This window comes from Manis javanica, chromosome 6 (assembly GCF_040802235.1).
Source record: "Manis javanica isolate MJ-LG chromosome 6, MJ_LKY, whole genome shotgun sequence".
Lineage (NCBI taxonomy): Eukaryota > Metazoa > Chordata > Mammalia > Pholidota > Manidae > Manis > Manis javanica.
Window position 1 is genome coordinate 16,449,351 of NC_133161.1, and position 14,148 is coordinate 16,463,498.

The window sequence follows — 14,148 nt, forward strand, 5'->3', positions numbered from 1 at the left end:
TTAGCAGATATTAATGAATTGACTATTGATGAAGTACAGAGCTTTTTGAGAATCAAGTTACAAAATCACACTCATCTCCCATCCTCATACTGCTCCCCTGAGTTACTACCCATAGTTAGCAGTATGAAATAATAATTTTAGAGACTGTGGAATGAATGTCTATTCACAACCAAGTGAATGATAGGTAACCCAGTTACACACATTAGTGTCTATTCATCTATATTTCCTAGTAACCTTTCAGTTTTATAATACATGAGTCCTTCACTGCTGTATGTATTCTTCAGTAGGTATATACAAAGTAAGACATTTCAGAATTATTATAGTCAGGAATGCTATAAATGCAGACATTTTGATGTACACATATTGAATCAAAAATTCATTTCCTTCCAGATACAAGTGTGTTTTTTGGAAGTTGTTTTGGATGCATAAGATTAGACTTCATGCTGTCTACATATTGTTACCATAATCAGCCCTGGCAATTTACCAATGCCTTCTCTTGAAGGCAGATCATTGTGTAATAATCTCAGAATGTTATAAAATCTCCACTGAGATTTCAGCTCTTCCTTTAAGAGGTCTTCAGTTATGTCATGAACTCAACACAATGTAGCAGACTATACAAACTAAATCTCTGTCTCTTAACCCATCCGTTCTGGTATAATTTCCTGAGGGTCCAGTTCAGCAATTGTCACTTGTGGCAATGTGACATTTGCCCTTTCTACTATAGGTTCAGTATTACAAAGTTAACCATTCAGAGACTATTAGTTTCAACCTAGGAATGTGCCCTAAAATTCAAAGGTGAGTAGTGGGCACAGGAATCCATATAGGTATGAATAAAGATAAATAAAATGAAAAATCACATACTTCAAACTGATTGTATCTTGTCTAATATGTTTGTTTCCATAACCAAGGAAATAACAGTAAATTACCCTCTAATAATTAAATATAAAAAGTTATACACAATTCAGAAAAAAAGAACAAATTTAAACATCTCAGTTGAGTAAGTTTTGGTCACAAACAAGCATCTACAGTAAGTCAGGATCTCCTCCTCTGTGAACTTAAAGTCTCTGATCAAGTTAATTCACCATCTTCCTAAAATGGCTGATCTCCTCTCAGCTAAGCCAGCCAAACTCTGATTCTGTTGCCATCACCGTGTTCTTAAGTCAGGTAAGTGTTGGAGAATATTTCCTCTTGAGATTTCAAGCGGCCTTCTCCGACTACTTCCTGCCCACAGAAGGCTGAGGCCAAAGGGTCATTTTAAGTCTCATTCAGTCAGCTTCCTTCAGCACTCACTGGTAAATATTTTGGCATCACCTTAAAAAATGTAGTCATCTATATTTGCTACAAATTTCAGCATCATGTGCCATAGTCACAGACCCTGTACCAAGCCATAGCATTTTCTTTTATTTCTCTCTTCTGGGCACCTTGAGTGCATCAGGCTTTGTTGGCCACCACTTTAATCCACTCAGAGGTTTTAATCATGAGTTTTACAGTCATGTCCTTGATTTGATTCTTGACACAAGGCTGAGTTCTAATCAGCCTTTGTTACTTATATTAGTTAAGGATGAGAATTATTTTTATCTTCCAATTCTGAAAGTCTCCACATTTCTGAATTTCATAATCTCTTTCATTTCTAATTGCAAGCTGAACAATTACTTTCTGATTCATTTTTTCCTATAGCATTTACGTAATCAATAGTTACCAACACCCAAATGGACCTAGCAGACATAGAGTACATTCTACCCAACAGCAGCAGAATATGCATTCTTAAATGTATAAGGAACATTTTTTAGGCTAGATGATATGTTAAGTAACAAAATAAACCTGAAGAAATTCAAGAAAATATAAATTATATAAAGTACCTTTTCAGACCACAGAAGTATGAAACTAGAAACAGGAGGACAGCTGGAAAATTCACAAATATATGGAAATTAAACAACACAATCCTAAAGAACCAATTTATCAAAGAAGAAATCAAGAGGGAAATTTTAAAATATCTTGAGACAAATGAAATGGAAACAAACCATACCAAAACTTACGGGATACAGCAAAAGTAGTTCTAATAGGAAAGCTGATAGCTATTAATGCATACATCCAGAAAAAAGAAAAGGCTTAAATAAACAACCTAACATTATATCTCAAGGAACTAGAAAAGAAGAACAAATGAAACCCAAAGTTAAAAGTTATCAGAGAAAAGAAATAATACTAATTAGAACAGAAGTAAATTAAGAGAGAAAATGAAAACAATAGAAAAGGTTAACAAAATAAGTGTCAGTTCTTTCAAAAGATAAACAATGTTGACAAGTCTTAGCTTGATCAGCCAAGAAAAAGAGAGGACCCAAATAAATAAAATAGGAATGAAAGAGGAAACATACAACAGATACCAGGTATATATAAGGATCAAAGAGACTACTAAAAAAATTAAACAACTAGGTTGTTCTAGGATAACCTAGAAGAAATGGATAAATTCCTAGAAACGCACAACCTACCAAGACTGAATCATGAATAGAAATTCTAAACAGACCAACAATGAGTAAGGAAGTAAGGAAAGTGAATCAGTAATCAAAAATCTGCCCCCTCTCCAAAGAAAAAAATTCTAGAACCAGACAGTTTCAGTGGTAAATTCTACCAAACACTTAAGAAGAATTATTATATCAATCCTTCTCAAACTCTCCCATAAAATTGAAGAGGAGGGAATACTCCATAACTCATTTAACAAAGCCAGCTTTTCCAGACACCAAAGCTATATAAGGACACCATAAGAAAAGAAAACTATAGGACAATATCCCTGATGCATGTAGATGCAAAAATTCTCAACAAAATATTAGCAAACTGATTTAACAGCATTAGAAGGATCATACACCATGATCAAGTGGTATTTATCCCTGGGATACAAGGATCATTCAATATATACAAATCAACAAATGTGAAACATCCTATTAATAGATTGAAAGATAAAAATCAATCACTTCAATAGACACAGATGAAACATTTAAGAAAATTCAATATCCTTTCACAATAAAATTCTCAAAAATTTGGTATTGAAGGAATGTACCTCAACATAATAAAGGCTGTATAACAAAGCCTACTGCTAACATCACAGTCAAGGGTGAAAGGATCAGGAACAAGGCAAGGGTCCCCAGTTTAACCACTTCTATTCAACACAGTACTGGAGGTCCTAGCCAGAACAATCTGACAAGAAAAAGAAGTAACAGACATCCAAACTGAAAAGGAAGAAGTCAAATTGTCTCTGTTGCAGATTGCACGCTCTTACTTGTAGAAAACCGTAACAACTCTATCAAAAATTCTTAGAACTCATCAATGAGCTCTGTAAAGTTGAAGGATACAAAATCAACATGAAAAAATCAGTCACGTTTCTATACACTAAACCATAAACTATCTGAAAAAGAAATAAAACAATTCCATTCACAGTAGCATTGATAACAATAAAATACTTAGGAATAAATTTAACCAAGGAAGGGAAAGAACTGTACATAAAAATGATAAGACATTGGTGAAAGAAATTAAAGAAAACACGAATGGAATGATATCCCATATTCACTGGTTAGAAGAACTAATATTGTTAAAATGTCCATACTACTCAAAGCAACCTACAGATTTAATGTAACCCCTACCAAAATTCCAGCAGCATTTTTTCTGAAGCTAGAGCAAAAAAATCCTAAAATTTGTATGAAATTACAAGACATAGCCAAGGCAATCCTGAGTAAGGACAAAGCTGGAGGAATCATGCATCATGATTTCAGAACATATTACAAAGCTGTGCTAATCAAAACAGTATGGTATTGGCATAAAGACAAATACAAAGATCAATGAAACAGAATAAAGCACCCAGAAATAAAGCATGCATATAAAGTCAACTAACATTAGAAAAGGGAGCCAAGAATACTCAATGGGGAAAAGATAGTCTCTTCAAGAAATGCTGTTGGGAAAAGTTGACAGACACATGCAACAGAATGAAGTTGGACCATTACCTTCCACCACTTACAAAAATTCACTTGAAATGGATTACAGACAAATATAAGACTTGAACCATAAATACCTAGAAGAAAACACAATAATAATGCTCCTTGACATTCTTCTTGGCAATGATTTTTTTGGATATGACACCAAAAGCACAGGCAACAAAAGCAAAAATAAACATCAAACTAAAAAGCTCTGCACAGGAAAAAAAAAATCAACAAAATGAAAAGGCGACCTACAGAATGGGAGAAAATATTTGCAAATCATATATCTGATAAGGAGTTAATAACCAAAATATACATGGAACTCATATAACTCAATAGTATATACCCAAGTAATACAATTTAAATATGAACAAAGGACCTGCATAGATATTTTTCCAAAAAAAAACATAAAACTGCCCAACAAATATATGGAAAGATCCTCAACATCACTAATCATCAAGGACATAAAAGTCAAAACCACAATGAGATTGAGATGTCACCTCATAGCTGATAGAATAACTGTTATGAAAAAGGAAAGAGATAACAAGTGATGGCAAGGATGTAGAAAAAAGGGAACTCTGTGTACTGTTAATGGGAATATAAATTGGTGCAACCAGTATAGAGGTTCCTTAAAAAAAAAAAATAGAGCTACCATATGATCCAGCAATTCTACTTCTGGGTATATAACCAAAGGAAATTAAAACAAGATATTGAAGAGATATGTGCACCCCATGTTCACTGCAGCATTATTTATAATAGCCAAGACTAGGTGCCTATTGACAGAAAAATAAAATGTGATAAAAATACACAATGGAATATTATTCATCCATAAAAAGAAGGAAATCCTGCCACTTGCAACAACATGAGTGAAACCTAAAGATACTATGGTAACTGAAATACATCAAAGACAACTACTGTATGATTTCACTTATATGTGGAATCTGAAAAACCTAACAGAAATAGGCATAGCAACAGAGCCACCAGGGAAGCACAGGAAATGGGTGAAAGTGGTCAAAGTTACAAAATTCTTTTTATAGATGAATGAGTTCTGGGGATCTAATGCAGAGCATGGTGACTATATTTAGCCATACTGTATTGTATACTTGAAAGTTACTGAGAGAGTAAATCTTAAGAGTTCTCATCACAAAAAGAAAGGTAACTATGAGGTGATGGGTGTGTTGACTATCCTTATTGAAGCAATTGTTTCACAATATATACATGTATCAAATCATGTTGTACACCTTAAACTTACACAATGATATATGTCAATTATATCTCAGTAAAGCTAGAAAAAAATAAAAGCATGCCCCCACACACAAAAAGTTAGTTACTAACACAAGCCAACAGCTTCCATTTTCCAGCCTCTTCTATTGGGCTACAAGTTTACTAGGCATATTACCTGCCTTCCATGCATCACTATGTTATCACAGGAGATCGTTTTGCCAAAAGTTTCACCCCTGTGAATATGAATCACCATCTTTGTGGCCTCTAATAATACTTCCTTTATTGTGTACTCCCTAACCCCTCAGTCAATGCCATCTATTTAAGGTTTTTGTTCTAGTAACAGCTCCCTTCTGACAATAATTTCTGTATCAGTCAAGGTTGGCTCAGTGTTGCTGCAGTAATAAACACCAAAATTTCAGTGGCTTGAAACAACAAAAGCTTAAGTATATTTTACTACATATACACTATGGGATGGCAGGGGAGCTCTGCTCACTGTAGTCCCTCAGGAACCCAGGCTGACTGTAGCCACTGTCTTGAATGTTCCTGGTTGCTGTAGCAGAGGAAATAAAGAGCTCTGAAAGGTCTTGCATTGACAAGCCTGAAAGTGACTCATATTACTTCTGCTCATAAATAATAGGCCAAAGTTAGTTACCTGACATTACTCAGCCACAAGGAAACCAGAAGAGTATTCTGGTTTCTCTCTTGTGCCCAGAATAGAAGACAAAAGGAAATGTTTGTTGAACACCATGAATACCCACCAAACAGGTAAACAAAAAAATAGTGAAAATATCTGTGATAAGTGAGGTGAAGAGGGAAAACTGGGCTGTTTGGTAGAATTGAGGGACCTATTTAAAGTGGGTGGTCTGGGAGTCCTCTCAGAAGTGGTAACATTTGCACTGAGACCTCAAAAATCAAAAGCAATGAGCTGGAATTAAAAGAACATTCTAGACAGTAAGCAATAAGCATAATAGCTCTCCAGTGGAATGAGCTTGGTTTTTCCTGAAACTGACAAAAGACCAGATCTATAGAATCAAAGAAGCAATGGGTTTGGGAGTGGGTGTCATGAGATAGGGGGGACCATCAGATCACAGAGGGTCTGGAAGGCCATAGCAAGTAACTGGGATTTTATCCTAAATGCAATAGGAAGCTGCTGAAAAGGGAAGACATGCACATTTGATTTATGTTTTTAAATGGTAACTCTGGCTATGTAGAGAATTACTTGGTAAAGGGTAAGAGTGAAAATGGGCAGACCAGCTAGCTGAGAGGCTACTATAGCAGGGCAGACAGAGATGACGGGGCTGATAAGGCTCGTGGTGAGGGCAGGGGTTAGTCACTAGTGAAGATGGCAAGAAGCAAACAATTTAATATATATTTTGAAGGTTTTACGGTGGATTGAATAAGAGAGAAAGATTAGGAAGGGTAGGAGTTATTTATGACTCCCATTGTCAAACATAAACAAAGCCGAACACTACTAGTTAAACTGATAAGGACAAGGTTTTATCCATAATAACTTGTTAAAATAAAAAACAAATAGAGACCAGCCTTGAAAATACACTGAGCAGACAAAACCAGTTTAGTTGTATAAACAAAGTTTAACTTAGCTTATTTCACAAAACTAACTTGATCTGGGTCATTTTTTGCTTACGCCTCTGAAAATCTTAAGCAAAACTTACGACTGTTTCCCAAGGTTGCTATGAGGTAACCACTGACCTATCATTTAAGAAATGCCCTATCATTCAAGAATCTGATATTGTAACCAATAACTGAAGGATAAACATTTACAGCTTTCTCACTATAGAAGCTGCTTTATAACAATATGCCCTTGAGCCTCATTCCATGTCTTGGTTTATGTGTTCTTGGTATGCAAACTGTCTTTTTGGTACATGCACAGTAAATTTTTACTAATAACTACTTGGGCGATTCATTGATTTTATTTTTGTTATTTCTGAACTTTTGAAAAATTATTGTTACAGGGAAAAAGAGTCCAACATGAACTGAACTCAACTTCAATTTGTACATAGATGAATGGGTGTTTTAAAGGGAGAGTGAAGGAGGGAGAGGGCCAGGGGAGGAGTGCCCATAGAATTAGGGAAATAGAAAATCCAAAAGGTTAGTCAGTGTCAGTGCAACTAGGCCAGCTGTGTCTGTTAGTTGGCAGCTGTCTAAATTAGGATTCTACAGAGTAGAATCTCCTACAGAGGTTGGGAGACAGAGGCCTTATCCTCAGGTATGGGCTGGAACAAACAGTAAAAAATGTTTGGGCAGCCTTTGAGTTTTCTCAAGTAGGCACTTCAAATGGGACTGGGATCATTTTAGGATGTGGTCTTGAGCTCTTAGGAACTATGTTAGCATTTGTTCAAATCTATACAGACCAAGGTTGAGCCTCGTTGAGAAGAGGAGCCTGATTAAAATCTGGTCAAGGAGAGAATCTTTGTCTCCTTGTTTCTGACAGGGTGATAAGTGGTGTCGTTAACAGAGAAGGGGAGGTCTAGGGGACATCTACCTTTAGAATCTAGAGGGACAAATCCCATTTTGGACATGCTAAGCTTGAGGCATTCAAATGGGTAAAAAGTTAAATCTAAGAATGGATCACATAGAAGTCTGCAGCAGAGATATAAATCAAGAGCTGTCAGCATGATGTAACTCAAAATATTACACAGGTGGGAGAGGGAGTTAGAGAAAAGATAAGGAATCCAGGATTTTCTTAACAAATTCTTCCTGGAGATTTGTTTCCGGAAATGCATCATTGTTAAGTATGTGTATTTGTATTTCTAATGGTCAGAAAGTAAACCTAACAGAGGAACGATCAAGTTAACTGTTAAATACTTGGGAGATTTTTCTTGTGATTGGAAACCTTTATTTGCTAATCATAAGAGAAAATTACATTTATTGAACATTATTGTCATACCCATTTAACATACATGGAAAACTGAACAGAGGGTTGAGTAACTTAAATAAGGTGACACAAAATTAGGAGTTGGGTCCTGTACTCAAAACTAAGCAATCCGGTTATGGAGGCTGAGTTCTGAACCCCTGTACTATATGGCAAGCATACTAAAGTAGCTTGGTTTATTTGTTTAGTGGGTCATGAGACAGGGACCAAGGGCTTAGACAGAGTAGGGTGAGGGCCTCTGGAAAAACACAAAGCAAGATAATCCATTGTGGGATTTGCTTTAGCCTGCTGGGGGGTGGGGGCCAGCTCATTTTTCTGACTCTATCCAGGTGCTGCTTTTCTTTCTCCAGCCCTAAACAAATGATTTGCAACCTGGGCAACATAGCAAGCAAGCCCAAAACAACTAGTAAAAACAGGCCGGATGCCATCTTGAAAATTAGATTGCATCTTAAAACCGGATTAGTTGAAAAGTAAGTTTCTTAACAAACAGACTCAGCCCACCTTGGGAGCAAAGCAGGCAGTCTTGAGTGATATGCTCCCAGACCAGGAAGCTGCTATCCTGGGAGGAAATCAGAGCAGCAAAATTCTTGTAAATAACCAGGAAGACTAATAAGAAACTTGGCGTTTCTTCAAAGATAAACATTTTGGGACCACTTAGCAGGTATACATTCCTAGCCCTTTGTCTCTCAACTGCCTATAAAACCCCTAGACAAGGCACCACCTGGAGACTCTCTTGTCCCCTCCTGGCTAGAGCCAGGAGCTCGGTCTTTTCTCTTTCTAAATAAAAGCCTCTGACTTGCTCTCCTACCTTAAGTGTTTGGGAAGCTCATTCTTTGGCTCCCGAACAAGAACTCCGGCATCAATAATAATAGATTTTATATGCATAATAGTTCCAATAAGAATTTTTATGGGATCTATGTTCATGCATGCATGTCTAGATCATTATGGCCAAAGCACAAATCACCTGGTGGTGGTGCCGCAAGGTGTATTACAGCCAAACTCTAGTTAGAGTAGAACCGGTTTCACTAGAACGTTTCTGAAGCTTCAAACCATTAAAAACAAACGGACACAAAATTTTAAAACACAAATTGTACCAGTTAGATTTGCTATGCCCTATGGCAACTGAATTCCTAATTCTGGACACCATTTGCTGGTCAGGGAGGGAAGTAAAATTTTCCCCCACCACACGCTAGCTTTTCCCTCCACAGAGTATTACACACGGTATTGACACACTAAATTCGCATTGATTTTGTTAACTATTAAAGAATTCCCTGAGGCCAGAAACTATTTTTTTTCCCATCTTTTTTACTATATCCTCTGAGCCTAGCAGAGTCTGGCACGCAGTAGGGAGGCCAAAGGATGCTTGATAGTAGAGGAAGAGAAGGAGGAAGGGAGAAAGGAAGAGAGGAGAGAAGGAAGAAAAGAGAAGGGAAAGAATTCAAATATTCCTATTGGACACTTGTAGAAGGTGAGCAAGATGCCGCACAAGGTTGTTTAAAAAAAAAAAAAAAAGGCTTTTTCACTGGTGGTGTGCGGAAACGTGATCCCATCTCTAAGCCAACTCGCCTCCACTCACGCTGGGCCCGTGCCAACCCTTCGGTGCGTTTCTCCCGCCGCCCCGTCGAGCCTACTCCACCCGCTAGCCTTTCGCCAGGCAGCCTAGCCACTGCGCCTGCACACGCGGGGCTCACGGCCGCTGGCCGTTCGGGGCGGGGCCCCGGCCGCGGCGCTCCGCCCAGGGGAAGAGGAAGAGGAAGTTGGGGGAGGGTCCTAGTTGGGAGTGAACCGGAAGTGTAAGCTATTCTGCTGCTCCTCGGCCAGGCGGAACCTGCTCTGCTGGGCCCGGCGGCCGCAAAAGAACTTTCTTTCTCCCGCCCCAACGGTCGCCGCGGCCAACTGCCTCGCCCGCCTGGCAGCCTACCCGTCTGCTCTTCTTTCTCCGGCTCCGTGCGGCCCTGTCTCGCTCTCGCCCCGCGGTATCCGCTTGCAGCTGCCGCCGCCTCGTCTTCCCGGCCAGCCGGCCCGTCCGCTGCAGTGATGTGCGACAAGGAGTTCATGTGGGCCCTGAAAAACGGAGACTTGGATGAGGTGAAAGACTACGTGGCCAAGGTAAGTGGCGACGGTGGAGTAGGCGAGAGCACGGAGGTGGGATGGAGCTGAGGCTGAGGAAACTGATAGGAGCTGAGCGGAGGGGGTGGGGGGAGAGAAACATCGTGGATGGAGGGGGCACCAGGAGAGCGGGGAGTCGGAGCGTCAGGACTGAGGAGGGGGCTGGACACCGCGGTGGCCTTCTGTGTCAGGTAACTGCTGGGTGGTGACAGTCAGGCTCTGCCTCCTGATCCCTTGGGGGAGGGAAGGGGTGGTAACCGGCTCTTTTAGAGTCCCTCGTGAGCACAAAGCATTTGAGTTTGGCTCTCTTCTACGCCAAAATTACTTAAATCTTTATTTGAATGAGATAATTCTCCGTCTTGGACCTGCCTATTACTGAATGGATTAGTCTAAGTGATTGGAATCAGAGGAACGTTTTCTTTAACTTTGGGCCTGCTATAAATCTATTCACTGACCGTGAAAAGGAGTGCCGAAAGTAGCAATAGTTACAATTCTGAAACTTGGTATCACTTCGCTGTGAAGTCTTAACTTTGAGTGTGGCCTTTTTCCTCTCCCCACAACAAATAACATATTTGCTTCAAGTGGTACAGTTGTCAGTTAGCATCCGGGAGTGCATAATATACTGAGTGGTTTTCAAACGAGTGTGTTAACTTTAGTTACTACATTTTCCTCCTTGATTCCATCTGAAATGCTTATTATATATGTGATAAACAACAACAAATGCAGTTTAGTTACAGTCTGTTTGGGGAAAATCATGATGAAGAAAGCTAATTTCAAACCTAAGCCTGAAATATAAAAATGAGCCCACATTGTGATAGAATGGTAAACTTAAAACTCCACTAACCTGCTTTTGGACCCTGACACTGCCTTTTAAAATTCTGAGAGAACTTTCATGTGATTTTAATATGATGATAATCTAAAAAGAAATATTCCAAAGTGTAACTTGATGACATAACCATGCAGGACATCTTGCTTCTGAAGAGCATAACTTTATATCATAACCATGGAGGGCATCTTGCTCACCTTCTAGAAGTGTGAGAACCAGATCTAGATTTTAGTTCTTTAAAGGCTATGACCACTGGCATGGTGCTGTGTTTTTGCTTCAGAGATCTGTTAGGAAGCAAGTAAGCAGAAGCAGTTTCTTCAAATTTGTATTGTGCAAGGCAAGCTGCTGAGTTTTTACCCTGTTTAATACCATTACAATTTTCAACTTTTTGCACGTAGATTATCTGCTTAGTTCTTATTTTTAGTGGATTTTCAGACACTGTACACTGCCTTCTCAGCTGGTAGCATTCTGAAATCTGACTTAAGGGATGCTTCACTGTAAGATTAAAGGGAAGAAATTACTTGGAACACTTCAATTTATAGTATACTTTCCAGTTGTAGGACACTGCAGTACCCTGGAAGTGAGTGGGCTTTTGTTTTTCTGTTGTAATAGAATGGAAACTAGGTTATTTGATATACTCGAAATACGGAAAGTTAGTTAAATACTGAGCTCACAGCTACAAAAATAACAATCTATTCAGTGTCTTCCCAATATGTTTTATATCAACCTTATGAGTCTTGTGAAGTAAGTCCTTTTATTAGTCCCATTTTACAGATAAGATTGCCAAGAGTACTGCAGAAAAAATTAAAAACTACAGAAATAACAGACGGTGAAGCCAGAACAAAACTGACTCCAAAACTTAGATTCTTTAAATGCTCCATTGCAGTCTCTCACAGTATAAAATTGTGAAAGCATGTAATACCAAGATTTCTAGTAGGACATTCTCGAAGTCCACATCCAGGCAGATAAATTATACACAGAGTTCTCAATCACACACACACAAAATTGATGTTAAAAAAATGTACTCACAACAATGTATTAATTTATTTTCAGTTAGTTTTACAACTAGTTTATTATGTTCAGTTTGGTTTTGATACTTCTCTATTACTACTATACTCTTAATCTTGTTAACAAAAAGGATGTGCATGAGAGAGAGGACATTCACAGAAAAGTAAAAGGAAGTATTAACTGGTTTATCCAAAAAAGTTTGACTGTAATGTAACCCTGTGAACAGACCACTGAGCTTTTTCCTTTCTTAATTTTTATTAAGTACCTTGAGTCTCTTAAAATATCTTTTGCTTTGTTATTGATGAAAAATAACAGAAACAAAATAAAACTAGCACTCGTTTTTACTGATTGAGCTTCCTTATTATTCCTATTCACACACCCAAATCTATAGTTTCTTCTTAGCAACCGTCTTCCCTGCTTGTTCGTTGACTCACCATTTTTGATCCACCAGTTTATTAACACTTGTTATTTTCTGAGTTTTTGTAGTATGCATTCATATGAGCGTATACAAAGAAAGTACATAAACATTTGGACTTAATCTAGTTTTCGTTCTAAGGGGTGAGAGTCTTTAAAATACTCTCCCCAGTTCTCCTGTGAAGATCTTCCACATTATTAATATGTAAGAATGGCCTGTAGGTGAAACATTTTAGTATCTTCTCTTTCTTAAGTTAGTATTGTAAAAATATCAGTAGGCGCACTTTTCTACCTGCTTCCAACTTCTGTACAGAAACCTGATGCTTGGATAGGCATAAATTGTTAGTTTTGGATGAGGTCTTGAACTCTGAAAAATCAGTTCACAGTTCCCACCACTGAAAATTGTATGTTTCTAAATTTGAAAAAAGCAGCATAAAAAGAAAAATTCAGATTACTCTGTATTTTGAAGGTTCATCTTTAACATTAAAACAGTATCTGAAACAGTTGGCTTCTTGACTGAACTAAAGACCGAATTTAGTTAATTCACCCATTTTTATTGGGCACCTTTTAGGTTCCAAGCACTTTGCTAGGCTTGGCATGATGGTAAAGAAATTGGATGTGATGCTCAGGAAACTTAAGTATCTATATTAGCAGACCTATATGAAAAGCTTTCATACTTTTAAAGTAGTATGCAAATTATGAGTAATATTTTACTTAGATAAAATTCAGTTTGTCCAATTAGAAAACAAGTGAAGGCCTGAAATGAAGATATTTGTGAGTAGCAGTAGTAGATACATGTAGCTGCATTTCCAATCTATATCCTTCCTCTGGTGACATTTCTGCTTTCATCCTCCATTTCTGCTTTCATCTTCCATTTCTGCCTTTATGTAAATTTCTCCCATTGGAATTAATCAGGCCTTTCCTGACTAATGGATATCTCTGTTCAGATCAATTCCAAATTCAGTCCACATTTTCTTCTCCGATTGTCTCTATTTCTGTTGTCTCCATTTTGACTAATAACATTTTGATCCACCCATTTGCCCAAATTAGAAACTGGGGTATTTCCCTGCATTTCTGACTCTTAAGGAGACTGGCTTCTTAGACTCTCATTCAGTCCTTTCTCTACATTCTTACTGCTACTATCCATTAGTTGCTGCTCCTCTCCTGCCTGAACTCTATTTTCTTTGACTATAGTATTCCCCTCTTTCCTGGTCAACTTGCTCTGCTTAACTGAGGGGATCTCTCTGTAATGTGAATCTGAGCATGTTACTTTTTCAACTAATCTCCTTCACTGCCCTTAAAAATTCTGTGATTTCCCCTTTACTTGTTTTTAAAAAGGCAACTTCTTTTGGTTTGGGTTTGGCCTGCTAGCCCGTATGACCTGGACCATGCCTGCCTTTCTAAACACTTCTCTGCCAGCGCTCTGCTCCAGAGCCTGCCATGCTGTTTCTTATCTATCTTCGCATGGGCCCTTTCATCCTCCTGGACCTGGTCTGCTCACCTCAGCCCCTAACCCCCAACATGGTGAGTTCCTATTAATCCTCTTAGCATAAATATCATTTCTTCCAAAAAACATTTTGACTTCAAATGGAGTGCTGCTGCTTTTACTGTTTCACTTATCATATTGCTGTGATTTTATTTGCATGTCTGTCTTTAATTAGGCTCCTTGCCTCTGGAGGATAGAAACTATTCTTTTCCATTTTTGTATCTCC

General features: G+C 38.2%; 1 protein-coding gene across 1 annotated transcript in view; it reads left to right on the top strand.

The window, feature by feature from the left end:
- The first annotated feature begins 9,852 nt into the window (after nucleotides 1–9,852).
- MTPN (myotrophin) overlaps nucleotides 9,853–14,148 on the top strand; it is a 55,223-nt gene continuing 50,927 nt past the window's right edge. Inside the window, exon 1 of the mRNA XM_017679337.3 lies at nucleotides 9,853–10,188. Coding sequence (XP_017534826.1) covers nucleotides 10,117–10,188 — 72 coding nt within the window. The 5' untranslated portion in view covers nucleotides 9,853–10,116. The remainder of the gene's footprint in view (nucleotides 10,189–14,148) is intronic.